At 44.4% G+C, this 27,451-nt stretch overlaps 1 protein-coding gene across 3 annotated transcripts in view; it reads left to right on the top strand.

Moving 5' to 3' along the window:
- celsr1a (cadherin EGF LAG seven-pass G-type receptor 1a) overlaps positions 1 to 27,451 on the top strand; it is an 81,152-nt gene that overhangs the window by 31,124 nt on the left and 22,577 nt on the right. For all 3 annotated transcript variants that reach the window (XM_068586612.1, XM_068586610.1, XM_068586611.1), the window contains exons 2-9: positions 1,430 to 1,785; positions 1,874 to 2,162; positions 5,107 to 5,329; positions 6,848 to 6,963; positions 8,512 to 8,600; positions 24,718 to 24,875; positions 26,562 to 26,725; positions 26,949 to 27,074. In XM_068586612.1, the coding sequence (XP_068442713.1) occupies positions 1,430 to 1,785; positions 1,874 to 2,162; positions 5,107 to 5,329; positions 6,848 to 6,963; positions 8,512 to 8,600; positions 24,718 to 24,875; positions 26,562 to 26,725; positions 26,949 to 27,074 (1,521 nt within the window). The remainder of the gene's footprint in view (positions 1 to 1,429; positions 1,786 to 1,873; positions 2,163 to 5,106; positions 5,330 to 6,847; positions 6,964 to 8,511; positions 8,601 to 24,717; positions 24,876 to 26,561; positions 26,726 to 26,948; positions 27,075 to 27,451) is intronic.

Here is a 27,451-nt window from a genome sequence, read left to right as displayed (position 1 = left end):
CTGCAGAGGAACTCGTGATTGTGTGTCTGTATTTGCGCGTGTGCATCCCTTTTGGCTGCACCGAGCTGTAGCCGAGCCTCGCGCCGAGCCCCGCTGTGAGTCACGTTGTCCTCGTGCAAGCTGGAGTCGGCCTGCAGTCTGGTTAGCGGTTAGCTCGCGACTAGCCGGGCCTGTCCGCACTCTGCTCTGGTGGACTGTGTGAGGAGAGCTAAGGTCCTGAGAAATGACCTCATCTACGTCTGAGAGTGACGGGCCACCTGTGGCCGAACCTCACCATGACTCTTCTTTCACCCCGAAACCCCCGTCGCCTCCCCCACCCGGACACACATGACACACTCATGTGCTCGGTGCGGCGCAGCAAAGCTGTGCAATCCGACCCGTCCCCCTGCGAATTTCATCTGGCCTCACCACCTGTTGTCAGCTGTACTTCACCCAGTCGGTGCCCTCTTCAGCCTATAGCCTTCTGTTCCTATCCATAGGCACCAGAGCGTACAGTTGTGCCAGAAGTAGGTATAAGACCAGACCCAGTACCTCCCCAGGGGCAGAAATCCTACACTGATCCAATTACTCTCAGCCGGGGCTTGAATCAGACCGAATCCACCCCGGCTGGCAACTACTTAATTCAATCTAGCGGCAAAAGTGTTACACAAGTACACAAGTCAATCTGTTAAGCTGCGGCGTAGAGAGGGTCGAGAGGGCACACGAGATAGGATTGGGTCCAAGCGGTATTGGGTTGAAGCTGCACACAGCAACAAAATGTGTTCAAAGAGAATCACCACACACTTTGTGCGGTAAATCAGCCCGTCTATTGCTATTTGTCTGCTTGGGGGTTTTTCTTCACGTGAATATTTTTTTATATTAACAAATACGGTGTAGACATGCCAACCCGGAAACAATATCCAGGCCACTGAAGGAAAAACAAACAAGCTAATGATAGATACGAGTGGACGGGAACATGAGCGGAGGAGACGGGGGCAGTTGTCCGGAGACATAAAGGGGAGCCGTTTGGCAGTAAATCAAGTCTCAGTGTAACTTGATAGTAGTCGAGAAATACTGTATGTGAGAGATTTATTTACACACTACTACAGGAAGTGAATCAATACGCTTGTGTTGTGGTGCCGGTCTTCAATTAGTTGCTTTTTTTGCTTATATTTTATGTGAACTTTCATTTTGACCGACATTTTTTCAACGATACCACTTTTTATTTTCAACCTTGGAAACATCTTTGACTTTTTTTTTGTGTGTGTGTGTGTGTGTGTGTGTGTGTGTGTGTTGTTGTCGGCTTAATCTGCTTTGTTGACATGCGCCGCGTCACAGAAAGCGCTCACCTTGCCGAAACCTGGCCTCATGTCAAACATGTCAGTGTTTAATCCGCCGCATGTTACGCCTGTAAAAAAGACGTCTCTCTCTCTCTCTCTCTTCATTCCAGACGGCCTCCATCGCGCCGTGGCCCTCTGCACGCTGCGCGTCACCATCATCACCGACGACATGTTGACCAACAGCATCACGGTGCGCCTGGAGAACATGTCCCAGGAGCGCTTCCTGTCCCCTCTGCTCAGCCTCTTCCTGGAGGGCGTGGCGGCCGTGCTCTCCACCAAACGGGAGGCGGTGTTCGTGTTCAACATCCAAAACGACACCGACGTGCAGGGCTCCATCCTCAACGTGACCTTCTCGGCGCTGCAGCCCGGCGGCGCCCCGGGCAAAGGGGCGTTCTTCCCCTCCGAGGAGCTGCAGGAGCAGATCTACCTCAACAGGACTCTGCTCAGGATGATATCCTCCCAGGAGGTAACGCGAGCGCGCGCGAACGCACGTTCAAGTGCAAACTATTCCAATTCTCCCTTCGGCTGAGCTCTCATTTCCTCCGTCTCTCCAGGTGTTGCCGTTCGACGACAACATCTGCCTGCGGGAGCCCTGCGAGAACTACATGAAGTGTGTGTCGGTGCTGAAGTTCGACAGCTCGCCTCCCTTCATCGCCTCCGACACGGTTCTGTTCCGGCCCATCCACCCCATCAACGGGCTGCGGTGCCGCTGTCCGCTGGGTTTCACCGGCGACTACTGCGAGACCGAGATCGACCTCTGCTACTCGGGGCCCTGCAAGAACAACGGGATGTGCCGCAGCAGAGAGGGAGGGTACACCTGCGAGTGCCTGGAAGACTTCACCGGTGAGTCTTCTAAATGCAATTTATTGTAGCCCGAAGCTGGCAGAACTTTCCTCACGATTACGTACATATTTCTCTACATTTCCTCAATAATTCGTAGCTCGCGTATCACATTGAAAGAGATGGTGAGCCTATCAAAGTCAAGTCAATTCTTCAATACCTTTTTATTTATTTGTATTATTTTGAAAGTACAATGGGACAAAAGTATCTCAACTAAACTACTGTGTATCAAGCTTAAATCAACTTACACATGTGTGGTAATAGCCTGTGTGTAATAAAGTAAACGCAGAGAAGAAAAAGGCCTCTGTCTTTTATAAGTAGGGCTCATATCCTTTCTGACAAAGGCTTTAATGACGGGTACTGCATTTGTTAAACCGCACTGGCGGGTTGTAAAACCTCTCAGCACCTATTGTTGTAGTTTGAGGTCGACCTCAGTACAGGCAGGGGAAACGTGCTTTGTCACACCGCAAGTATAGACGCCTGCAAACGCATAAAGACACACATTTACACATATAGTAGATTTAATGCTGTATATTGGTGTACGAAATGCTCTCACATATAATTTAACCCATTCAGCCAAACCACATTGGCTTTGATAAGGTTTATGTTTTTTTTACTTACAGTAATCATGATATTGTGAAATGTGAACGCCGTGTGAAGGCGAGCAGAGTACAAAAGGGCATATATTCATCATTAGTACCACCGTGAAAATGTAAATTCTGGCCCTTTATAATTCAAACTGTTTCTGTGTGACTTGGAAGTAATGCTACCCATGTCCGTTGCTTCAAAGTCTGGCATTGTTTTTCCAGAAATATACATCAGGGAGAACAGGTATTTTTGGGGGATTAAAGACTCTTGGTAAATATACAGATTCTCAGGTAATCAGTGAGCCAAAAACTGGAGACACATTGTCAAGAGGCGACAGAAAAAGGCAGCAAGGGACGAAGAAGCCGACAAGTTAGCAGCCAGGTTTGAGACTATTCTGACTGATCAAAAGCTCATTTGGAGTACAGGTCTCTAAACTCTGCCTGGAAGCTGGCACAGTCACTCTGCACAGCATTCACATGGGAGATGAGCCTCGGAAGCTTTCATCATTCCCATTGAAATCACTTTCCGAAATATTTCCCGATGTCAGTGATCTTCCTCCCATACTTCCCCCTCGTACATCTGATACCTGACTGACTGTGTCTGCGTCTCTGTCTCTCCCTAATAGGGCAGAGAGGGCCTCTGACAGCCGTCATGCCTGCTTCTCCACTGTCTCTCCCAACACTCTGCCTCTCCTCTGCTTCTCTTCCTCCATCTTATCTGATGTAATTACCTGATTATACCTGCCTTTGTCACTCACCGGCCCTCTCTCGCCTTCTCCTCCCGCTCCCCATGTCCGTCTTCTCCACTCGCCCATCATATTTCCCTTACCTGCATCGCGGTGTCCCCTCTTTGAAGGTCACAGTTCAACTTCAGATTGTCAGGGGCCATCAGGGGCCATTATTAGGCTGATGACAAGGGGGGCCCGATCTATCCTCCTTGGGTTTCCTACGATACAGGGAAACAGATCCTTATAATTCCCCCCTCGGAAAGAAAAAAGGATTATACTGAGGAGAGAGGGGCCATTAGCTGGTTCCAGGCTGTGGTGTTGGGGATCTGTGTGTGTATCCTGGGTGGAGAGATCTTGTCTGGACAGCAGGTTGACACACAACACTGCATGGGACACAGAGGCACCCATCACAAATATGATTCCAGTCAGGAAGAGGTCTGCTGGTGTATTAGTGGAGGAATTTATGCGAGCCGAGCCAGGAAACCGAGCTAGAGCCACATTTAGAGTCACATTTAGGAGGAATTTCCCATGGCCAGACCCACTGCAGCAATTAACTGAATTAGATGATATAATATCATACATTTCATATCAACATGCGGCCTTCAACGTATTTATGGAAGGACAGACTGTCAAGTAACAAAAGAAACGCTAGAATTGGTGGAAAAACCCACAGGGTTCTGATGAAGTCAAGGTTTTTTTTTTAAGTATCGCTCTGAAACAAAGGGCTTATCCCTATTTTGTATTTCTCTCAACAGCCATATTTGCAGAAATCCCTAATAAAACGTAGATGAAATCTCTCCACTGACAGCAGGGAATGCAGTGTGCTTGCACCAATGCACTGATGGTCGATCACACAGACCTATAAAGTAGATATGGGATACAGAAAGTTCCCTTTATTATTCTGGTAGATGACAAAGAGGTGGGTGAGAGTGGAAAATCCAATTGTAGGAATGTTAATTCAAGAGTCAAAATTTTCTGAGACTTCATAAAAGCCAAGCTCGAGTTACACTAAGAAAGAGTTTATCTTTATATGATCTAAAAGCATCTGCCGTGATTTGATTTAATGGTGGAAAGTCTCATCCCTGTCACTATTTTTTCCTTTTTCCTTTTAACCTCTCTCCATTAAGTCCCCCCCTCCTCACTCTCTTGTCACTCCCTTTCCATCCTTCGTACTCTTTTTTATGTCCTATTCCTCTCTTCTCCCCAAATATGGCCAAATTACCTGCACTTCCCATATGAACCTATAAACGGGGCTTTGTCGTTGTTGCCATTGTTTGAATGGAGATAGGAAGAAAAAAAGGCCTTGACAACACAACACTGATGCAGACTCAATAGGAGAAGGCACGGGTTTTGTGTCTGACTTCTAACCAGAAGCATCTTGTTAAAACAACTGGATTCCAAACAGATGATCTTTATTTCAGTCAACGGTGGAAAACACGCTTCACAGAAAAGATGAAATGACGATGACGAATTGATCCGATGTTGTTATGACAAGTAATTTATCATTCAGATGCACTGGCATTGCAATACACGCATCATATTCAGACAAGGTGTGAGGATAGCAGGGAACATGTCAACTTGAGTAAATAACATGACATACAGTAATACAACTAATTCCCCTTTGTTCTCCAGGCGAGCACTGCGAGGTGAATGCATCGTCGGGCCGCTGTGAGCCCGGTGTGTGTAAGAACGGCGGCAAGTGTGTCAACCGGCTCGCAGGCGGCTTCATGTGCCAGTGTACACCGGGGGAGTTTGAGAAACCCTACTGTGAGATGACCACCCGCAGCTTCCCCGGACAGTCCTTCATCACCTTCAGAGGCCTGCGGCAAAGGTTCCACTTCACCGTCTCCTTCACGTGAGCAGTTTCCCTCCTTCTCTTTTTATTGTTTTTATTTACCAATGATGAAGTGACATCCAGTCCATACAAATGACGATGTACGGGTGAAATTCTGTCCAACACAAAGGAAACGGGCCGCTTGCTAAGCCTCCTTCCCCAGAGTCACTGATGCTAAGCCCTTCAAGACTTCAGCTCCCCCACAACACACATACAATGAGAACAAAGGCAAATTTAGCACTCTAATTCCTTAGTCATTTATTTTTCTAAAATGGCCCTTGACTTGAAAGGAAAAGACTGAGTGAAACTCAGAGAAAAGCAGGCTTCTTGTCAGAGGCAGATTTTAATAGCTAAAGCTAGCTAAATAAATACGTTAACTTTAGCTGTTTCTCCAGCTAACTTTGAAATAATTCCAGCTTTTTTTTAAAACAAGAGTCATGTAAAATGGCTCTTGAATACGCACTCGACAGCTACATACTGCGCATGGTATTATGCTAAAAGACTCAGGCTAATGCTAACAGTCCCATGCTAATGATTGCAACAGCAGCACACCTCTTGTGATACCTGTAGTAGCAATGTGTTGCTGCACAAATAAAAACAGTGTTTAGTGTGTTAAAGTGTGTCAACTGGGGCGTGCCGAGACATGTGCATACTTTTCTATTGCGACCTGGTTCTCTCCAATCACATAAAAGCAAAAACGACACACACACACACACACACACAATTCAACTGAATGTGCAATGTTGTGAGGTGCGCTTGTGAAACCGCTGGAGGAAGATAACCTTTGCGCAGCAAGTCAGCGACACAGTAAATATTATGAGGCGAAAATGTTTTGATTGAAAGTTGCGTTACCAGTAATAGGTGAGATGAGTTTGATGATGCGAGTTAGTCGACACTGTGACGGCGAGAAAGGTTTGCAGTGCGGTGAAAACAGGAAAGGCTGTGTGATGTTTCCCTTATCAGTGTTTGGCTACAGCCATCCTGACTTCCTCGCTGGCATCTGCCGGCTGACTCCTCTGCCCTCACCTTACACTCCGAACACAGAGGCGCACAAAGAGCAATGTGAACTTTGTGCCCTCGTGGAGCGCACTCACCAGTAGGTATTTATCAGGTCTTTCTCCCCCTCCCCACACGTGGACACGCTCATGCATCATCCAAGCCAGGGGAACTGTTTCCTGTCTGTGGCCCGCCGGCTCTTCCTGCCTTTCCTTTCCAAGTGACTTTTCCTCAAGAGCCCCCTTGGCACTTTCATCATGAAGCTATCTGCAAGGCCTTCAACCGCTCAGTCCCGCTCTGTTTGGTGCTTAGAAATGTGACAGGAAACGTGAGCTAGAGCAGAGAAAAACAGTTGGAATCCACTCAACCCTTTGTGGGTGAGAAACCTGAATGTACATTGTTTTATATTTTTCCCTTTGAACTTTGAAATTGGACAAAAATAAATCCCTTGTATGATTTTTTTTTTTTTATTGAGATCCAAACTGTAATAAGGTACCACATACGGTTCCTCCATTTTTGGGTTAATCCCATCTGCCTCTGCAGGTTTGCTACCAGAGAGAGGAAGGCTCTGCTGCTCTACAACGGCAGATTCAATGAAAAACACGACTTCATCGCTCTGGAGATCATTGACGAGCAGGTTCAGCTCACCTTCTCTGGAGGTTAGTCCCCATAATGTGTGTGTGTGTGTGTGTGTGTGTGTGTGTGTGTGTGTGTGTGTTGGTGTGCCAGTGAATGTGTGGTGACTGCTTCAAGTAATTGTTGTTAATATCAGCTGCATTTTAAGTAGATTAATACAAGTGCACTTTATCTTATCTAAAGTGACTTTCACAAAGAGCCGACTGAATAACTCTTATCAACGTGCACTGTTTTTGTTCGTGCGCGTGTGTGTTAGTGCATTCATGTAGTCAAACATACCAAAGATTTAACGCGTTCATTTGTGTGTGTGTGTGTGTGTGTGTGTGTGTGTGTGTGTGTGTTTATGTATGTGTAGGTAAGAGAGATGGGTGTGTTTTTGTGGTTTGAAAGCAGCTGCTTCCTCGGTGTGGGAGCTGCCAGACTGATTCATGATGGCCCAGTCATTTAGTGGCCAAAGAACACCGACGACACAGACACACGCACCACAACTTGTTCACAACCAATGCAAAGTTTTTAAAGCGTGCATGCTCTTACACAAAAAGTACAACATACTGGCTACTGCAGAAAATGGAAGTCCTCAAGTGAAGTAAAAGTACTTCAAAATTGTATGCAAGTACAGTATAAGCGCACATGTATTTAGTTTGTTTCAACAATGAATCAAACACACCCACGATCATTAGTCAAACTGGCAACTGTTGGAAAGCAGATCAAATGCATGTTCTTTGGGCTGGTGACTTGTTTTCAGAGCAGGCGTACTTTCCCATGATTCCATGCAGGGAGGAATCCAACTCAATATGATTACGTTGGGTGAAGCCGGTTTGGGAGCCGAGCCAAGCTCATATGCCCCGCAAATCTTAAAATATGATTAAACGTTGAATGCATGACTCATCAAAATAAATACTCAAATTATGAGTCATTTAGAGAAGAGTGGGAGAAGACTTTTTTTTTTACAGTGTTTCTGTTGCTTCCTTGTCTTTATGAAGTATAGTAAACAAACACATCGCTGAAGTAGGACACACGGTCACTGCCACACACTTCACCCTCTCCTTTTTCTTTCTTTCCCTCACGTACACACCCAGAAATCTGCGGCGTCACTTATTAACCCCTTTCTGTCAAACGAACGCACACACATTAGCCGTTGCCGCGCTGTTTGCTGATTTCCAGAGCAGTGGATTCCTGTCCAGGCGCCTCCTGCCCTTGACAAACAGAGTAAACCCTCAGCAAATCTGATGCCTTTGTGCTGCGCAATCTTCTCACTGAGAGCCATTGATACGACACATTTATACTGGCTTTGCAAGTTGATTTATGATCATGGTGTGTGTGTGTGTGGCATGTCAAGTTTGCCTTTAAAGGTAATTTATCAATAACATGTAGAAAGCCATGTGAGCATTCAGCAGCAGCCATTTAAATGACATCATATTCATAATAAACTTCTGCCGTTTACCTCTCCTGTATCCTTTCCCACTTTTTCATTTTCCATCCTCTCTTGATTCCTCTCCCCTACTCTACATCCCACACTGGCACTGGTTTAACCTCCACTCTCTTCCCTTCTCCTCCCCTTTTCCCTCCAGGTGAGACAAAGACCACAGTGTCTCCCTACATCCCTGGCGGGGTCAGTGACGGCCAGTGGCACTCTGTCCAGCTCCATTACTACAACAAGGTAAGGAACTTAATCACCCGATCGACCGCAGCGCCTCCTCCTCCTCCTCCAGTGAAAATTGCACTGGACGTACGTGAGATAAGGGGTGAAGCATGAGATGCTGACCCTTCACAGTTTGCTTTGGAGAGTTTGTAATGTAGAAATGTCAAGTTGAATGTTGCATTTGTTTCCTCTTCAACTGCACAGCCCAGCGAGATCACACTTAGCCAGTATTTATAACTTGAGGAGTTGCATTGTGGGAGCAACATGTGGCTTTCTTTGAGGCTGTAGAGTCAGACCAGTGCAGGTTTGACGAATGACGTTAACGCTCAACCCTCTGCTTTAGCCCCCTGACACTGAATCATGGTACAGCTCTTCCGAAAGAAGCGCAGAGGCCTTGCTGCAGCTTCAGGGGTCAAAAGTTTGTCCCCGGTATTTTCCAGCTCAAGTACAGTATATTTTCTCAGTTGAGAATAGATTGCCTACATGTGTCGGGATTCTTTCACGATGTCACTATCTCAATTGAAACAAAAGGATTTCTTTGATGTGTTTTTTAACCGCAAGACATGTTAGTGTTTCAAGATGTTCCCACGATGTTCTTCTTGCTTCTGTGCAAAGTCCAATCCCAGACGAGAGACGACGATTATTTCACAACCTGGCTCATGTGTCCACTTCTGTTGTGATATTGTATTATAGAAGCTTACAATGCAGTCAAGTGCTGGTGTTACTTTCCAACAGACTTCCACAACCTGCGGGCATTATTCTTATAACAATTAATCAGGCGGGAAATAAGATACAAGCAGATCCAATAATTTCTGTCTGCATGTGAAATTGTCAGTGGTCTACCGTAATAGAAATGCTCCTGTTATGCATGAAAGCTGACTTCTAGTATGGCATTGCTTATGCGACAATCATCTTCATGACCCAATTGATTTAATAACAGCGATTCATTTGCTATCCACCCCAAGATCAACAAATCAAATCAACACAAGCCTTATGGTACATAGCCTTTCCTAGCTAACACGCTAACTGGTATGTGCAATGCTACGCTCTGACAAAAAGACATCGATCCCTCTACTCATTCCTTCCCGTATCTCCTTCTGGCTCTTCCTTCATGATTCCGACGCTGACAGTCGTAGCATCCCTGGTCTGAACCCAGGACGTCCAGCGTCGTGTTTCGGCAGCACCTTTTGTGTGTTTTAGACTTCTTGGCCTAACGCGAGCCTACAATGCACACCGTGTCACATTTCACGGGTTGTTCACCTCTTTCTTGTGACCAGCTATAGAGCCCATAGCGTACTTGTTAGCCCTGACAGGAACCTTTTCATCGGAGGTGATGAATCAGGCCGCCGCACTGGAGCATGTTAGCCGCAGGGTCACATGTGTATCTATTGTTTGAGGTGTGCGTCGGCTGCGAGCCTGTCTGTTTTACAGCACGGCCTTCATGACGCGAGAGACAATAGTTTAAACTCTGGTAACGTTGCTGCAAGCCCCCTAACGACCACAGTTATTATACGCAGATCGCAGTCCGTCGGCAGTGATCACGTCTTTGTTTCGTTTGTCAGTCCGCTATTTGTAGGGATGTCTCCATGGCTACGAGAGATTCATTTTCACGTCCGAATAAATTTCAAGGCTTTGTTCAAGTTCCGCAAGTTCTGATTTATGTAGCGTTTCTGATCCTACAGGCTTCCGCTTCGCTTCTGTGACGTGCAGATACAAGTTCACAAACACACGCGCGCACACACACACACACACACACACACACACAAACACACGTGTCACACCAGTATTATGAGTGTGTATCCCTAGTAAGCGTGTAAAGAACCAATGCCAGTCTTTACACAGACCAGTGGTTTACAAAGCTGGTGAGACATTCCCTTAAATTATCTCGAGGCCGACCGCAGCTCTGACACGAGGTCAGCTTTTCTTCATGCGCTGAACGATCAGAAGTCAGATTGACTGATGGTAATTTAATCCCACATCAGTTGCCGGAGGGCTCAGTTGAAATGTATCTGGCAGAAAGCAGTACTGTTCTCACAATAGATCAAATGTGTTGACACGTGAATGCGTGGATCAGTGAATGGAGTCGCACACATATGTTCGCCGCGCACGCAGGAGCTCTCGCACACACACTTGTGCGTCGGTAGCGTTGCTTGCAAGGCACAGATTAGACAAGAAAGAAGATCAGAGCCCAATTCTCAAACTGATGTAATCCAGATGTCATGCAAACGCGCACATAAATAATGTTCCATCTCCGTCCATGTATTATCTTTCTGGGAGCTTTCCAGGGGCTTCAGCCATCTTGAATTAAGAGATTTGGTCGTGGTGGCTAATGGTGATTGATAGAAGTCATTCTTAGAGATCAGTAGTCAGTTGCTCCAGTTGGGATATATAAATTAAAGTAAGTGTTTACTAAAACGTTCTGACGTATAAATGATATACGTAGATTAATATATACAACCTATAGCTGCCAGTTAACTGTTGTGTAGCTCACTATACTAACTGGCGAAGCTAATGTCAGCTTTGTTTCCTGTTTTCGATTGAAGAGAATAAGAAGTTCATCAGTGGATAAAAATGTTGTGTCATAAAGATTAAAACTATTATGGTTTAAATTCGATTTCACAAAAACAACACAACATACTGCAAACAAAATGTTATTCCATTAACTTAAGGTCAAGTTAAACTTAGACTGTTTACTAATTGGAGATTTATGCTTATGAAAAATAAGAAATGTTGCACCACACAAACTAGTGAACTACCTCACTAACTCTCAAATACTGAGGGAACAAGGGGATATTGAATAGTCATCACATCTGACACAAAAATAACACCTAAACTACCAAATAGTGTCAGTTAGGTTAGTATAATCTTAAATGTACTTACTCTAAACTTATATATATAGATATAGATATAGATATATAGATATATATATATATATATATCTCTAAAGTAATGCACCCCTTTAAATAGTTTTTGGCAGTAATGTCACAACTTGTGATGCTTGTGGCTTTCTTCTCATGATTTCTTCTGATAAAAACTGAGCTACAGATGCCTATTACTAAGACATTATTTAATGGTGCAACACGAATCACTCGTTTAACACTTGTTGTTGCTAAGATCAGAGAAAAATAGACCTAGTAATTCTGTACTTTCACAAATAGCAACCCGATGCAGGGTTGTTTGTCCCACTTGAGCCCCCAGTTGTTGTTTTTTAACTGTCCCAACGGCACACTCACACTATACACACGCACACACACACACACACACACACACACACAGGCGGGGATTTACTAGGTCAGATGATGACGCGGTTGAAGTTGGGCAGGGTGTTACGGGTGCCCCTCTTTAAAATCCACTGCTGCTTTCTTCAGAAGGACCAGGTTGCCTCTGCTAAAAAACAGAGGTCAAAGGTCGGGGGAGGGTTGGCTTGACAACAGACATGGACTTGCTATTGTTGCAGGGATCTGGGTCGGTTGGAAAAGCTGTCTGCGTGTGTTTGCATCTGTGGGGGGCAGACGAACAGAGCGCTGCTCTGAATGTGCGTGTGTGTGTTTTTTTTAAAAGGGCATATGTCTGTACCGCTGTTCGGGGTGTTACACAATAGAAGTGGAACGATAAAGACATTATTTAAATTCCTCGGTGCGAAGCCTCAAGGACAGTTGAATGTGTCAGCTCGACAAATCCAAACAGGAAACACAAACACACAGGCGAAGTGTGGAGTTGGGCTTTCTTGGAGCAGCGGGAGGTTTTGTCTTGGGTTTTGTTTGATGTGTGCTCACTCCAGGAAATGATGTCTCTTGTTGCAGGAAATGATGTTATTTAGCTGCACACTGGGCAGGATGTCAGTCGTACCGTGATTGTGTCTGCCAAGCCACCTGCACGGACTTCACAGGATAGAATAGTCGCAGAATAGACCAGGAATACTCGATTTATTATATTTCAATTGAAATGTACCATGAGCACAGCCATAATCTCACTAAAATATGACCATTTCAAGAAAATATTATTTTATAATAGATGTTTTGCCTAGAAAGATGAAGGTTGATTCAGGACCTTCGGAGTAGTTTAACAGAAAGATCCTAACTCTCAAGGTCCGTCCTCCAAGAGAGAGGGAGGTGCTGTTGAAAACAAGAGTAAATGGACCTTGAGTCACAACTGTTTCATCCAACTTTATTTAACACTGTAAGCCAGACTTAATCACAGTGATTATATAGTGGCTGTTGCTCGTCAACTCCACCACACAAACCCTTTTAATTTGGGTCCGAGTGGTGACTGAAGATGTGATTTCCTGACTGCTTCCCATCTGATCCATTCCCATAACCCTGCAGTTCCAGGCAGAGGTTGTGGGATCTTATTGGTTGATATGATTTCACATCTGAAGCATCAAAAACAAGAAAGAACTCGCCGGAATATCAATCGTTAACGTTTCACTGGCTATCTATAAACAAGGATACTGTATGAAAAAATGCTCATGGGTGAAACACCAATTAAGTGTAAACCGCAGCCACGAATAAACTATAATTAAGTTCCATGTGATCCATCCATATGCTGCCAAATTCTGCCTGCAGACATGACATGCCCGTGTGTTTCCAGCATTTTCACAATGTTGCCTCTCGCTGCACACATGCTTGATGTTCGACAGGTTAAAAGTGTTACACTAGCTCGTATGAGCTATGATATTTATGGCGAGGGTGTACAGACAGCATTCCCAGACAGGCTTAGCTGGCTCTTATCACTAGCGAGTACCAAAAGTTCACTCTTTCTGCTCCTGCCGCTCCTCCTTGGCTCTCACTCTGGTGCTGTTTACAGGGCAGGACTTTCATCATCAGAACATACGTGCAAATTACTTCACAGCGTAGCTTGAAGTACTTTTAAAATATGCTAAGTGTCTCTATTGCGTTCCACCGCTGCGGGGCTGTAACTGAACCACTAAGCTGTTAGATATGTCAGATATTTTCTTCAGAAGCGGGTGGAAACCAAAATGAGAGCTAAAAGGTAACTCTGAATTAATGCTAACGTTGCTCCGCTTCAGTACGTTGTGTTTCTAGCTTGTTTCTGGAGCCCCACGAAATAGCGGGAAAAAACAGTGAACACAGGTTCAAGGGTTAAGTTCCATACTCTCTCATGCCTTGTAGCTAACATTTTTACCTTAGGGCATTATGTTTGACAATGACCACATTAACTGGGGCTAATATACAGGTACAATATATTACATGTTCATATTCATACATGGCACCAGTGATGCATGGGTGGAACACAGCTTGGTAAAAGGTGATTGCAGGTAACAGGTAACAAACCAGCCTAAGTGGACCAGTTGCATGGAGTCAGAGCCACAATTATCCAAGACATTGTCCTGCATTACAGTTGCAAAATCGACATGTTTCAAATTGACGTCGTCAGGTAGAACTGCTCTGTACAGTTCTCTGAAGCTGTGCTGTTAAATAAATAGCTGCGACCCGATATAGTCTCTATATCTCATTGTTGATGTTTCAGAGTATATTGGGTTTCCATGACAAGCTGATATGCAGTCAAACACTCACACACACACACACACACACACACACACACACACACACACACACACACAGCCTTCTCCACATGCACACAGTGGATAATTGCTCTTTGAGGTGGTTTTGGAGTTGCGATCTTTGTGTTGCAGTTTTATTGCTAATAGTCAAGGCTTTCCTGGTCGGCCATAAAGACGCATGCCTTATTAGGTGTGTGACTGTGTCATGGCGACACACGCACAGACACACACACACACACACACTCTTCATCAGCTTGTGCAGAGGGATGTGCGTGTGTTATGACGAGGGACTGCGACATTGTCTGTGTTTGTGCCTTTTGAGGTTAAGTAGTTATATTTTGAGGTGAAGCTCTAGACTCTACATTCCCCGGCAGGGTGTTTTTTTTAGAGGAAGGGGCCGTGTTATTCTTTGTTCTTCTTGACGCAGTTTTGCCCAGACGTCAAACAGTTAAGGTTATCATCACACATAAACACACACATTGCATTTAAGTACCAGGAACGATTCTTTTACTAATTACAAAGCATCATACTGTAGCCGTGACTATTTAAACAAAGCAAAGGAGACATGTCATTAAGTGCTTCTAATCACGTATTACTATTATTATAGCACATATTTATCTAGTACTGCCGCATGTAAACGTGCTTCTAAAACCATGCTTTGTGTCGGTGTGGTGTAACAACCTATGTTGACATGTGGAAGCTGGTTTCGGGCTTTCTCATACTTGTTCCTTGGGGTTTTCCTGCTGTAAATTCATAGCAAAGCGTAGTATTTCTCAGCGCTATATAAATCTGCCAGAGACGTCTTTGTCCGAAGGCGGCAGCGCATGAGTTGTGGCCTATTGTGAGAGGTGTTTTTGAAGTGGGCAGGAAGGAACAGTTTTACTTTGGATGTCGTTTTTTGTGGCAAATTATCTGGTAGCGAATCCAACCACAGACACTTGAGCGGGCATTCGTCTGTACGCACGCATACACACCGCGATATCTGTCTGATATTTCTTCAGACGCGCTAGATATTCATGGGTGTTAAAGCGGAGGGAGGGCAGTTTATGTTTGCCGTTTATTGAGCAAAAATTCCATAATAACCTTTCAGCATATCGTAATTCAAGTCTGTTCCCGGCGTAGGCAGTTTTCTGGAAAAGGCAAATCAGAATGTGAAAATACAGCCTTTTAAATATTCAGTCATTGGGGAGAACATGTGAATAGTTTAGCCTCCTGCCAACAACGCAGGAGTGAACTCTTGTGAGATAAGATGGAGAGAAAATGATGCTTGCTGCAGCCCTGAGCTGAAGGCTCCACTGTTGGCAACATTTTTGCTCCATCTCTGAATTGTCATCAGGCAAAACTCTCTTTTTGATCAGTCTGTCTTCCGTTTTTGGGGGTAGTTTTGCAGTTTAGGCAGTTGTTACCACGCTGCATCAGCAACTACTCTTGCACTATATTCTGCAGTTGAATCAGGCTTTCTCCATCACTTTGCGTTACAATATGCTAAAAGACACAACACAACACAACACACACACACAAATAGTGACGTGGCTTGGTTGTGGGCTGCAGGTCTAATGAGGTGTCTCTCTCTCACGGTGTCTCTCTCCCAGGGCGGGGGGAGTCTGATGGACTCCAGTGGGGCCCTGCGGCTCCCGCTCTATACTGCCTGGCTGGAGCTCAATCAGAAGGAGGTAACCTCTGACCTCTAGCCTAGTCCCCACTGGTGCTCTTTCCCCCTCCCCACCCCGGGGTCTCACGTAGTCCCTGCTCTGCTTCTAGTTCAGTCTACTGGACTAATTCTACTGTACATGCTGACCTCAGAGATACAGAGGTAACATGGCCTCTAACACTCGGGTGTTTGTTCTAATTTAGTCTGGCTGTGATCTGGACTAAGTGTGTGTCCAATGTGTCTTGGCTTTCTTCTGTCTCTCCGATATGTGACTTCTTCGTTGATCCTTTAAACAAAACAGGGCAGCAATGACACAGTAACAGCCTCCCTGGGTTTCTACCATTGAGGTTTATTCAGGTGAGCTAAACATGTCTAAGCCTTGGCAGGAGGACAGACAGGTTGGTAGACACCCAGGGAGCATTGTGTTTTCCTTGGCAGGAGCGCCGCGGGCTGAAGCATCGATTCTGTCAGGGAGGATTAGCAGCGTTCAGAAATCATGAGAGACGGCTCCTGTAATGAGCACGGACAACAATTATCTCGGGACCCGCTCGACTGCAGTTCAGTTTAAGAGATTAAAGTTTAGATCGTATCCTTAAGCTTCTCTTCTGTTAGACTAAGATCCCTAATCTGCCTTAGTGATTGGTATTAATTGGGTAATTAGATAAATATTATTGGGAAATCGGTTGAATATAGTACATTGGTTGCACCTGTGGCTGTTGGAGCCACCTTCTTTTATAGTGTGTGTGTGTGTGTGTGTGTGTGTGTGTGTGTGTGTGTGTGTGTGTGTGTGTGTGTGTGTGTGTGTGTGTGTGTGTGTGTGTGTGTGTGTGTGTGTGTGTGTGTCTCACAGGACATTATTGATCAACATCATATTTTAAAGATTACTTTTCGAGCAATGAGGCCACTTTGATTTTGTCAATGTAGGCATAACATGTTCCTTTACACCATATATATATATATATATATATATATATATATATATATATATATATATATATATATATATATATATATATATATATATATATATTGGGGGGAAAAAACATTGCCGTTATGTGTGTACCACCAGTTCTCTGAGGCGCATTCGTAATGTTGTTTGTTTAATGTCAATGTTTTACTAAGGAATACCCCCCTCACATGTACACTTATACACTCATTTCATAACAGTAGTCCTGTGTTGGGGGTCTTCGCCTTCATGAACAGCTTAATCCCAGCTGACACCGTGTCATTCTTGCTTTGGGAAAGCCAAGCTATTTATACGCTATATATACAGCTCAAGGCTAACTAGCTACACGGCCCTCAATTACCGTGCACGAGTTACCTGGGATATTGCTTGTAGATCAGCTGTGTGGATCACAGAGGATTCTTAATCTTGACTTGTGGCCTCTCTAGCCTTGCTAGCATATGTTGGCTAAGCTCCACGATGCTGTTCCAGCCTCGACCGTGAGGCTAGTTAGCCTCGAGCTACAGGTAGAGAAAAGCTCAGCTCAGGGGGGGTCTCGACGCAGATGCTACCACTCATTCTTAAAACGCCCACATCGGTATACCTTTATGTGCTGACATTCATGTGTGTGTGTGTGTGTGTGTGCGTCAGGATGAATGAGTTACCAGTCGTTATTGTGTCACGGAGGAATGACTATAAATCTGATGAATCTGTCACTACAGACCGCCTTCATACATGACTGACTAACCCACTACCTCTCTCTCCCTCTCACAAGTCTTTAACGTCTCTCATTTTGGCATTTCTCCCTCGCTTCCTGTGATGTAAGGGGAGTGTGTGTGTTAATGTGTGTGTGTGTGTGTCACGGAATTCACACACCTCACCTAGCATGAACTAAACCTCTTATTAAAGTTGAGAGAGACGGACAGACAGTGGAATTTAATAGGGGGAGGGGGCGATAAAAAGGAAGTGGAGAGAGAGAAAAGCTCCATGTAGTTTATAACCACTCTATCCTCCTGGCACCAATGCATCCTCCTCCTCCTCCTCCTCCTCCTGCGTCTCCTCGTCTTATCTCTTTCCACTAATGGGACTTCCTTATCTCTCATATGATCCCTATCAAATTCAGTTTTATTGCGCCACTGCTTTTACTGCTAAGCATTGGCATCACTCCTCGTGATCCTTAACTGCTTGATGTCTCGCTCTCGACATGGCCGTTTAGATCAGGAGATGGTCACCACAGCAGCTGCTGGTCACTCAGATGCATGTTTTGCATTTAGAATATGTTTTGTGTTGTATTAGAAATACAAGCTTCTTTTTACTTTGAGGAATATTTTACTGCGACACAAGCACATTGCTTCTTTGACTCTTAAGATCCATAACTTATATTTAGACCTAAAAATAAATCAATAAAATGCATGTCATGTTGTGCAATATTATAAGATAATTTGCCAAAACAAAGGCCATTTCTTAAATGAGAAGGGTTGATTGCATTTTCCTGACATGACAGTGATCTTTTCATCTGTCTTTGGAAGTAAGTGAGCAATGACTGGATACAATAAATGTGTACTGCTTTATTAAGGAGGAACTTTCACTGGAGTTTTGTTCAGAAACAATATGTTCCCTCCCATAGCATTGTTTGTTGCTAATGACACGTGCTATTGTCTGTACAATGGTATCGCAAACGTTGTTGCAAAACAGCAGCATCAACAACCTAATAATTAACATTGCCGTCATTGTGTTAGCGAGAAGTGGTGACCACATGGCATTCCTGTGTCATGAGCGGCAAAATTGTGGTTTCCAAATGCAACGCTGCAACAAAACAGACTTCACCTCAAATCATCAAGAACCTTGCACCAAAATCCAAGGTACTTGAGCTAAAAAAAAAGACAATCTAAAGATGAATTGAGCAAGATAAGTCAAAGAGACAGAATCCGCCTGTAAAATACGCGCTACCGAGCCGTTGACAAGCATTCAATCAGAAGGTAATCCCGTTGATGTCAGCGTACAGGCAGCTGGCCATGTTTGTCACGTTGTAAAAGGAATTTTTCCTCGAGCCGTTCCGAACACGATACAGTTACGTTACCTCAGTGTGTGTGTCCTCGACAAGCTACGAGCCAACAATGGCCGCTGCCCATCTGTTACACTGATAGATAGAAGTGCGACGAGACGATGAGGACAGCAGTAACATATAGGCTTGAAAGCGGGATGTTGTAGCCCGCTGGGAAGCCTCTGGGAACCGTGTGTGTGTTTGAATAATTCACACTTCTAGGTTTACACAGCCAGAGGGCAGGTGAGGTAATGTGGACATGACAGAGTCTCTTGCTGCTAGAGGGAAGGTAGGACACACGAGCCAAAACACACACACACACACACACACACACACACACACACACACACACACACACACACATCGGGAGATCGCATTTTCAAATATCCATCAAGTGTAATTTTTAAAGAGTCAGAGAAACAATGGCATTTCCTCAGGCCGACCCAAATAAAATAACACGCTGTGCGCCCTCCTTTCCTTTATTATCAGAATGGACTGCAAGGCCGTCTGCAGCTCCGCTAGCCACTTCCTGCCTCACACACACACACACACACACACACACACACACACACACACACACACACACGAACAAGCTTGCCTCTTGCTCCCTCAACACTTGTGCTTAAACACATTCTGCAGACATCCTTTACACAGTCCCCAAACCCACGCACAAACACCACCGAGTATTCCCTTCATCCCACCCTCTACACATACACACACTCACACACACACACACACGCTCACGTGCACATATTTACTGGCCATTAGTTGCTTCTTTTGACACAGTTCAAGGTGTTTTCTGGCGGCGCTGTCGAACACATGGAACTCAATCTGCGCAGCGAGGCTCTTTTTCCCGGCCGCGGGGCTGGTTGAGTTGTCATGTCGGCTTTGACAGGCAGCCCGGTGGTAATAGAGGTGTTAGTGTGTGTGTGTGTGTTTTGGGGTAAGGGACTGTGTGTGTGTGTGTGTGTGTGTGTGTGTGTGTGTGTGTGTTCTGGAGGATCCATGTCCTGCGTCTGTGTGTAGAAAGGAGTGTATTCCTATCTGGCGAGTGTGTGTGTGCGTTTTCGCCGTGTCTCAGGCCCTCCATCAGCTCGCGTCCTCTGCCCTCCTCGTCTTTGTGGCGAGCTGCGGGGATCAAGTGCGTTACCATGGCGGCCGCAAGCCTATCGCCCCTGGAGACGACACCTTAGAGAGAGGGAATCTTCAGCAGCCCGGAGTCGGGCGGAGGGTGAATGAGAGACTCTCATGGGGCCCTCTCAATGCGGAGGCCCGAGTGCACTTTAGAGCCGGGGGTCAGGACGAAGCCTGAAACCACACACAGTGGTCACATAGCTGACACACACTCAGCCGACTGAACACAAATGTTCAATTAGGGACATGGCATCAAGTGCAAAGATGTAAAAGGGAGTTTGAAATGTTTAAAGCAAAGATCTTGGTTCAAGATTTGAGAAAAAACAGCAGACAGAAAGGCATTTATGTGGAGCTATGTGCATTCATAATTCAGAGAATCTACTGCTATTCTAATATATCCATCCCTGCTTACTTCATTTGCTTTATATGCAAGTGGTTTTGAATAATAACTTAGTTTTAATTCAATAAATGATCGTTAGCTTTATTAAAGGGCTACTCTAGTGATGTAGTATTGCTCCTTCTTACAGTTGTGTGGGCTAACAGGAAATAGAATGATAGATAGCCGACATTATCATGCTTTGGACATTTTGGCTTTGATATTATTTCAAGCAACCGATATCCAAAAGAGTGACTGACAAGTTGCCCGTGTGTGGTTCATCCACTGCAGTAAGAGTTTGTGTGTAAAAGTGTGGGAAGTGTAGGCATGAGCCTTCAGTTCATGTTCCAACAGCTGCGTTAATGCTCCTTTATCCCCTACACATTACACACAGACCCTAAACACATGCAGCACTTACACGCCGTGCACATGCACGTCGGCTTGATGAGCTAGCAGCACATGTAACAGCTGCTACCTCCTGGGACTTTTGGGGTTGCGGGTCCATTATGCGCGATATCGGGGTATCTCTCTCTCTCTTTCTCTCCTGTGCGTTGCTTCCTGTCTTTATCTCGTCCCCCCTCCCCGCTCGACTGGACTCAAAAGAGATGATAAGATTATAATCAGCGGAGCTACAGATTCCTCCGTTGGAGGAGTCACAGTGAGGGATTTTCTCTCCCTGTCGAATTACCTTTTGTTGCCCTTGAAAACGTTTTTGTTTACGGTTATCACACTTTCCCTCTTGTTTCCCTTTTCTCTCTGGTTCGAAAAGTCATCGGAGTCATCGTGTGGCCCACATCTGTTTTGTTCTTTTTAACGGAATAGCTTATCAATATCAAACTGATTGATGAAGGAGGAACGAAGCTTTTCTTCTCCACTTTTGCAACTTCATTGCGTCAAATCTGGCCTCAAGCGACATTTGTAATGCGATATTAAAAGCGAATAGACAGGAAAGATGTAAAAAAGAGGATATGAAGCATGAAGTTGATTCCTTGATCAGGTTTTTTAGAAGAACGCGTTCCCCTCAAAGTTTTTCTCTCCTCTTCTGCCCTTTTAGATTCTCTGTCATGCATCTTTGAGCACTGTGGGGTAACCGTGTCGGGTCGTCATTGTTCTCCTGCTGCTGCTGCACGGTGCCAACATTTCTCAGGCTTTGCTGCTTTCTGAACAAATCCAGATTTTGTATTTATTTTTCCTTCTCTCACTCACTGGAGCAGGTCTCCTGATCCCAGAAGACATTCATGTTTAATACACAGCAGAGAAAAGCATCAAAGCTGCTCCTAATTAAGGACATTTCATAGACAGTTGGCAACTTTTCTCAATTCTTTTCTTCCTCCGCCATGGCGTACTCCACCTGCGAGCGGCCGTGACTCAGACTCCGCTGTCGCTGTCGCTGGCAGTTTAACAGTTTAAATCCAACATGACACGACGCAATAAATCATGACGGTTTAATAAGCCCGCCCCACCTCTCTGATTTGGATTATGCTGCTTCGACCAACTGTCGGAGACAAAGAAAGAGTTTTCTTGTTCACAAGTATGCGAAACTGTGGATGTCTTTTGATGGGGATCCTGGGAGGTGGCGGTGGAAGGAACGGGGAACACATGTTGTTACCTGCAGACACGGTGCAGCGGGGCGGTTGGCCGGGTGCCAGCGATGGGGGCGTGGTTTCTTACGACCGTGATCGCTGTACATGATTGCTGAACATGCTCCACATGCGAGGTGATTATAGGGTACCGACGCACGCTGACACCAGACAGCATGAACCCGGCTCAGTATAGTGGCGTCAAATTTATAACTGTTATAAAGCAGTTCTACTATAAGTCACATTAACGCTGCAGTGACTATGATCAAGAGAGAAATGGATCAATGTCAAATTAATCTGCAGCCATTTTGATGAATTAGTTTATTTCAATAATCATTAGTTTAGGTCCTAATTAACATTATATAATGTATTAGTTTATTTATGTGTGTTGTGAATAACACAATCCAATAAATGATTTAAAATATGATGACAATTGTTTTAACTTTCCATTAATCTTTTGAGTATTTTCTAAAAAAAAAAAGACAAATCAATTAGATAATTGTCAGAAAATAGTTTTAAAAAGTTTCCTTAAAGTCCAAGCTAATGTTTTTAAATGTCTAGTGTCTCTAAAACCTTCATCTGTTTCAATAGTTTAGTATGATATCAAATCTCAATATTTGAGAGGTTGAAACCATCTTTTCAATCAAAATAGTTGGAGATTATTTTTCTTTTGATCCACTAATCGTTGTACCTGCGTTGTCTTGCATTGCATCCAAGACGACACAGGTGCAACACAGAGACAGGATGGAGATCACCCATAATGCCTTGCTCCTCGGCCCCACCTGACACGGCTTCTTCTATTGTCACACGTAGGGGGAAAAGAAAACATATTCACTCTCTTCTCTCTCTCTTTTTCCTGTCCTCACTTGTGTGTACGTGTGCGTGAATATGTGTGTGACGTGATGTGTTTGCGTGTGCGTCTGTCCGCGAGTGAAAAATAACAGTCAACTGAGATTAGAAGTGAAGAAGAAAGAAAACAGCAGTGGCGTCGGAGGTGTAGCACGGTTCAGCTAGCTTCCTGTTTGTCTTCATGGAAAGTGTGAAAGTGTTTTTTTTTGGTGGAAACGAGGCCCGTTGAAGGGAGCGGCAGCGATAAACTCCCTGTGGGCTGGAAAATATGCCCGGACCGGAACCCACCTGAGCTAAAATAGAAGACACTGCACCCCTCTGTTTTTTGTTTTACCCGTTCGCCAGTTTCTCTTTTGTGTTTTTCCTTCAGTCTCTTATTTCTGGTCAGTCCACTTCCCTATTTTGTGCCGCTCTCTCTTCTCTGTTTTTCCCCTTTTTCCTTTTGTTTGCAGAGTCTCTGCCCCACCAGTATCTCATTACTCTAATCCTGTTCATGAAGCAGACAAACGCAGTGACTCTTTCTCTCTTTCGGCATCGTTTCCCCGAAATTCCAAAATCTAAACGTCACCTTATTTCGAGCCGCGTGCGCCGCTGATGCGTCGCTGCAGTGGTTTGAAAGTCTCTCCTGCGACCAGTCAAACTGCCGTACCTCTAAACAGCCCGGGAGCTTTATGTAAACACTGCACTGCGATCAGATCTGGGATCTGTAGTCCCTTTGTTGTGTGTTGTTATAGTCATGAGAGTTGCCACTCTGCCAGCAGAGATTGCAGAGAGAGGTAACTCATCATGTTGTATCTATTGTAAGCCACTTACGGCGAGATTATGAAATGTAAACAGTGTCATTGTGCTCTAAATATGTTGAAAATTCCACATCAACTTTATTGGCTTAAAGACTTATTCCTTTTATGTCTGAAGTTGGCTCATATCTTCAGCCATGAAAAGAGGTGTTATTTAATTGGTGGAAACATTTCGTTGAAGTGCTCAAATTCCTTCTGCTTCCTGTTCCAAGGCCACTATTGTGAAGTAAAAAAGCTCCATTGAACTCCGGTCTCCGGTTATATATTACAAAAAGTAAAGCCATTTGGTGGCCTGATTTTCTAAGCTGATCCACATTTTCTCAGATCAACATTTGTCGGCCACAGGCCTTGATGGAGGAATTAGCCTACTTTGTAATCATTAGGTGCCAGCTAATGCACACAATGGGCTTTTTGTCATCCTAAGCCAAGAGAGGCCTGGACACTTCTGCTCCGACTCGGCTGAAGTCAGACAGACACTGTTTGTGTTGCTCTGACTTGCAGTGTGGTGGAGCAGCAGAGCTCAGCCAAAGTGTCTTACGTTGAATAAGAAGGAAGAAAGAAAGAAATCAAGCATTACACCGTTTAACTAAATTCTGTCCGTTAAGGTTTACCATGACAAAGCACTGCAAGAAAAAACACAATAGATGAGGTTCCCTGTAGCGCCGAGCAGTGTTCCCAACATTCATTATCAGACTGTACATATACTATTAGTCGTCAGATACACTTAAGTATAGTTATATATACTTATCTATTAACAATTTCCACGATTTATCCATTGCTTTTATATATTTATTTTAACTATATGCTTTAGCTTTTGGCAATCTAGTTTAACATTCATCAATGACCACGAGCCATAAGTTATCTATTCATCCACCACATTCAGCTGTGAGCTGTCTACTTGAACTAATTATCTACTTACCTTAGTTTTTTAGCGCTCTATTTGAACTATTTATCAATTACCTTTAGCTAACTATTCAACTGTTGATTCATTAAACTCAGCCATCCTTTTCAACAATTCATCCAGTACTTTTAGTCGACTGTTTCTCTTTGTTTCTCTATATTTTTATATGTGTTATAGCTGACTCAATATATTGGCATGTCATATTTTATTAATGTAATTACTGGCACAATCTTTAAAAGAAGCCCCTGTTGTAAAAGTGGAATTTCTGATGTTGCTCACCCTGAGATATCTGGATCTCAGCAACGTTCCATAACTGTGTTTTGTTTTATTTTCCAGCCAAACATCGGGCGTCTCGGCATCCCTCATGGCCCGTCAGGAGAAAAGGTGGCTGTAGTTGCCATCGATGACTGTGACATCTCCATGGCGATTCGTTTCGGGAAGCAGATCGGCAACTACTCGTGTGCCGCCCAGGGCACCCAGACCGGACAGAAGAAGTGAGCTTTCCTTCTCTTTCACTCATCTGTCTCTCTCTCTCGGTCTCACCACTCATCTGTAATCCATCCAACGCTAACTCGTCAGACCAATAAGTACATTTGTGGTACCTTCATTACAAAACATTACGCAACTCTGATTTCACAACCTTTTGTCCTTTAATCTGAGTGTTCATCCTCATGGCTTTCTGCTGTCAGACACGGCCTCGAAAACCAAAAAGCTCACCTCAACGCAGGCTTAATCTGATTTACTGTGCGATTCCCCAGTAATGAATTTGAATGTTTTCTAGCGTGAGACTTTTTTTTAATGAGTCTAATGGAGAGCTATCATGCTGAGACACATTTAGTTTGCAGAGGGTGGGGACAGAGAGAGGCTTCAAAGAGGAGTTAATGAGGTTACATTCCTTCAGGAACTTGTTGCACAGGTCACAGAAGCTGAGAGGCGTTCGGGTGCTCAAACTGCGTTGGTATACACAGATATACATTACGCTGGCGTGTAATGCGATGCAAACACGCAAACGCCTGGAGATTTGTTGTGGAGACGCGATCCAGAGTGTGATTGAGGCACAGAGCAGCAGTGTTTAGAGGGAGGGGGAACCTGAGAAATGCCAAACAGAAACAAGCACTCAGCTTTTAAAACTAGATTATCGTTTTGTGCAAATCTGTATTTTAAGAACCTTTGTTAACGTCCATAAAGTGGCCCTTCACACGTATTAACTGTGTCTTACATTGTTCTTTTACTCTGCTCTGCTCTGCTATTCCTGAGGCAACTCTGTACAGACTCCACTCTGTACATGTATGTCTCCGCACTCATACACTCTTCCAGTATATATTCCTCTTGCCAGACTAGCAATTTTATTAAAAACACTTGACAATGCAAAAATATTCCCTGATTCAAAATGTCTTGAATTTATTAATTGATAAAAATTAAATTGAAATGAAAACAACCATCAAACCTAGTAATCTGTTCATCAGGTTGCATTATTAATATACAAACACATTATTAATGGGTTATTTTGAGGCAATACACATCACTAAGAACTATTGCAGTTTGTGGCTCTAAACCCACGTCAGATTTCCATTTTTCTATCTTTTTATTTATTTCCTTAAAGAGTCTTTGAATAAGCTTCCCATGCTCCTGACTGCACGTCATTGTTTGTGCTGAATGCACACGACATGCAGCGGTTTAGCGTTGCATTAGATTAAGTCTTCTGCAGCACTCTGGTGTTTGATGTTGAGTGTTTGAGAGGCTGGAGGTGTAAGCAGCTTCTGCATGAGCTGCGATGTGGAACCTCACTTGTGACACGTTAAAACCTTGGAAACTTATTTCAGAAATATCCGTCATGCTAAGAGCTTATCAAGCCTGACCTCAGTCGCCCTTTCTGGTCTAAACTCTGAAGCATTAAGGGCACATATTTAGTAGAATAGAGCTGAACAACCCTGAACATCATTATTATTATTTGTATTTTTTATTCACAAACAGTCAAAGTATGGTTTTCATCATTGCAGATCTGAATAAATGTTTGTGTCCAAACCCGGCAAAAAGATTCTGGTTTCTTGTAATTAAAAGTGCATCGACACACACTCAGTCAATATTAGTAGTAGAGTAGGAAAGTAGATTACATTTATTTTTTATATTTTGATTTTGCTCCAAATTTGCTCGACATTTTCTGTTTGTGTCGTCGGCAGGTCTCTGGACTTGACAGGGCCGCTGCTGCTCGGCGGCGTTCCCAACCTCCCCGAGGACTTCCCGGTCGGGAACAGAGACTTTGTGGGCTGCATGAGAAACCTCAGCATCGACAGCAAACCCATCGACATGGCCAGCTACGTCGCTAACAACGGCACCGAAGCAGGTTGGACATGCTGAGTCGTCAACGAAACAGCCTACGCTAAAGCCAAAGAGACAGACACAGACATGAGGAAAACCCTAATGCCTTGCTTTTGCTCCTTTTACTTGAAACACATTAGCAACAGTGAGCTAAAGTTAGCATGTTTTGTCCCCCCAGTGTTTTTGCAGCTCATAAACAGATGCACTCATTGGACAAACATATTGATTATGATGTGCTTGATGTCAAGGTTGTCCGGCGAGGAAAGACTTTTGCGTGACCGACCTGTGCCAGAACGGAGGAGTGTGTGTCAGCAAGTGGGACACCTACAGCTGCGACTGCCCAACCGGCTACGGGGGCAAGAACTGTGAACAAGGTAGGAAGAAGAGTCATGATAGAGTCCAAAAAAAAGTGTCGGTAATTACCTCTTTGCATCAACATATGCATTCATATGGAGGTGTGTCTTTGGCCCGATGTGCCTGCATCTACACGCTCCTCCTGTGAGCGTCTGTGTTTACCTGCTGTAAGTGCACGGTGTGTGTGGACTTCCAGGAAATGGTTGTGCTTGGCAGATCAAATGGGATAAGGAGCGCCTCCCCTGACTCAGTCTGACTCATGCGGCAGCCACAATGGAGATTCACAGTGAGGCCTCTGCTCCCTACTGAACAGACACTAAACATGGCCTCAGGTTTGGAGTTAAGGACAAAAACAAACTCTGACTCACTCATCCAAACCCAGAAAAAGGATGAAACA

This window comes from Clinocottus analis, unplaced genomic scaffold, assembly GCF_023055335.1.
Source record: "Clinocottus analis isolate CAN_PGR_092001 unplaced genomic scaffold, fCliAna1.0.p SCAF_20, whole genome shotgun sequence".
In the NCBI taxonomy this organism is placed as follows: domain Eukaryota; kingdom Metazoa; phylum Chordata; class Actinopteri; order Perciformes; family Cottidae; genus Clinocottus; species Clinocottus analis.
Note: the sequence above shows the minus strand (reverse complement) of the source record. Positions and strands in the feature narration are given on the sequence as shown.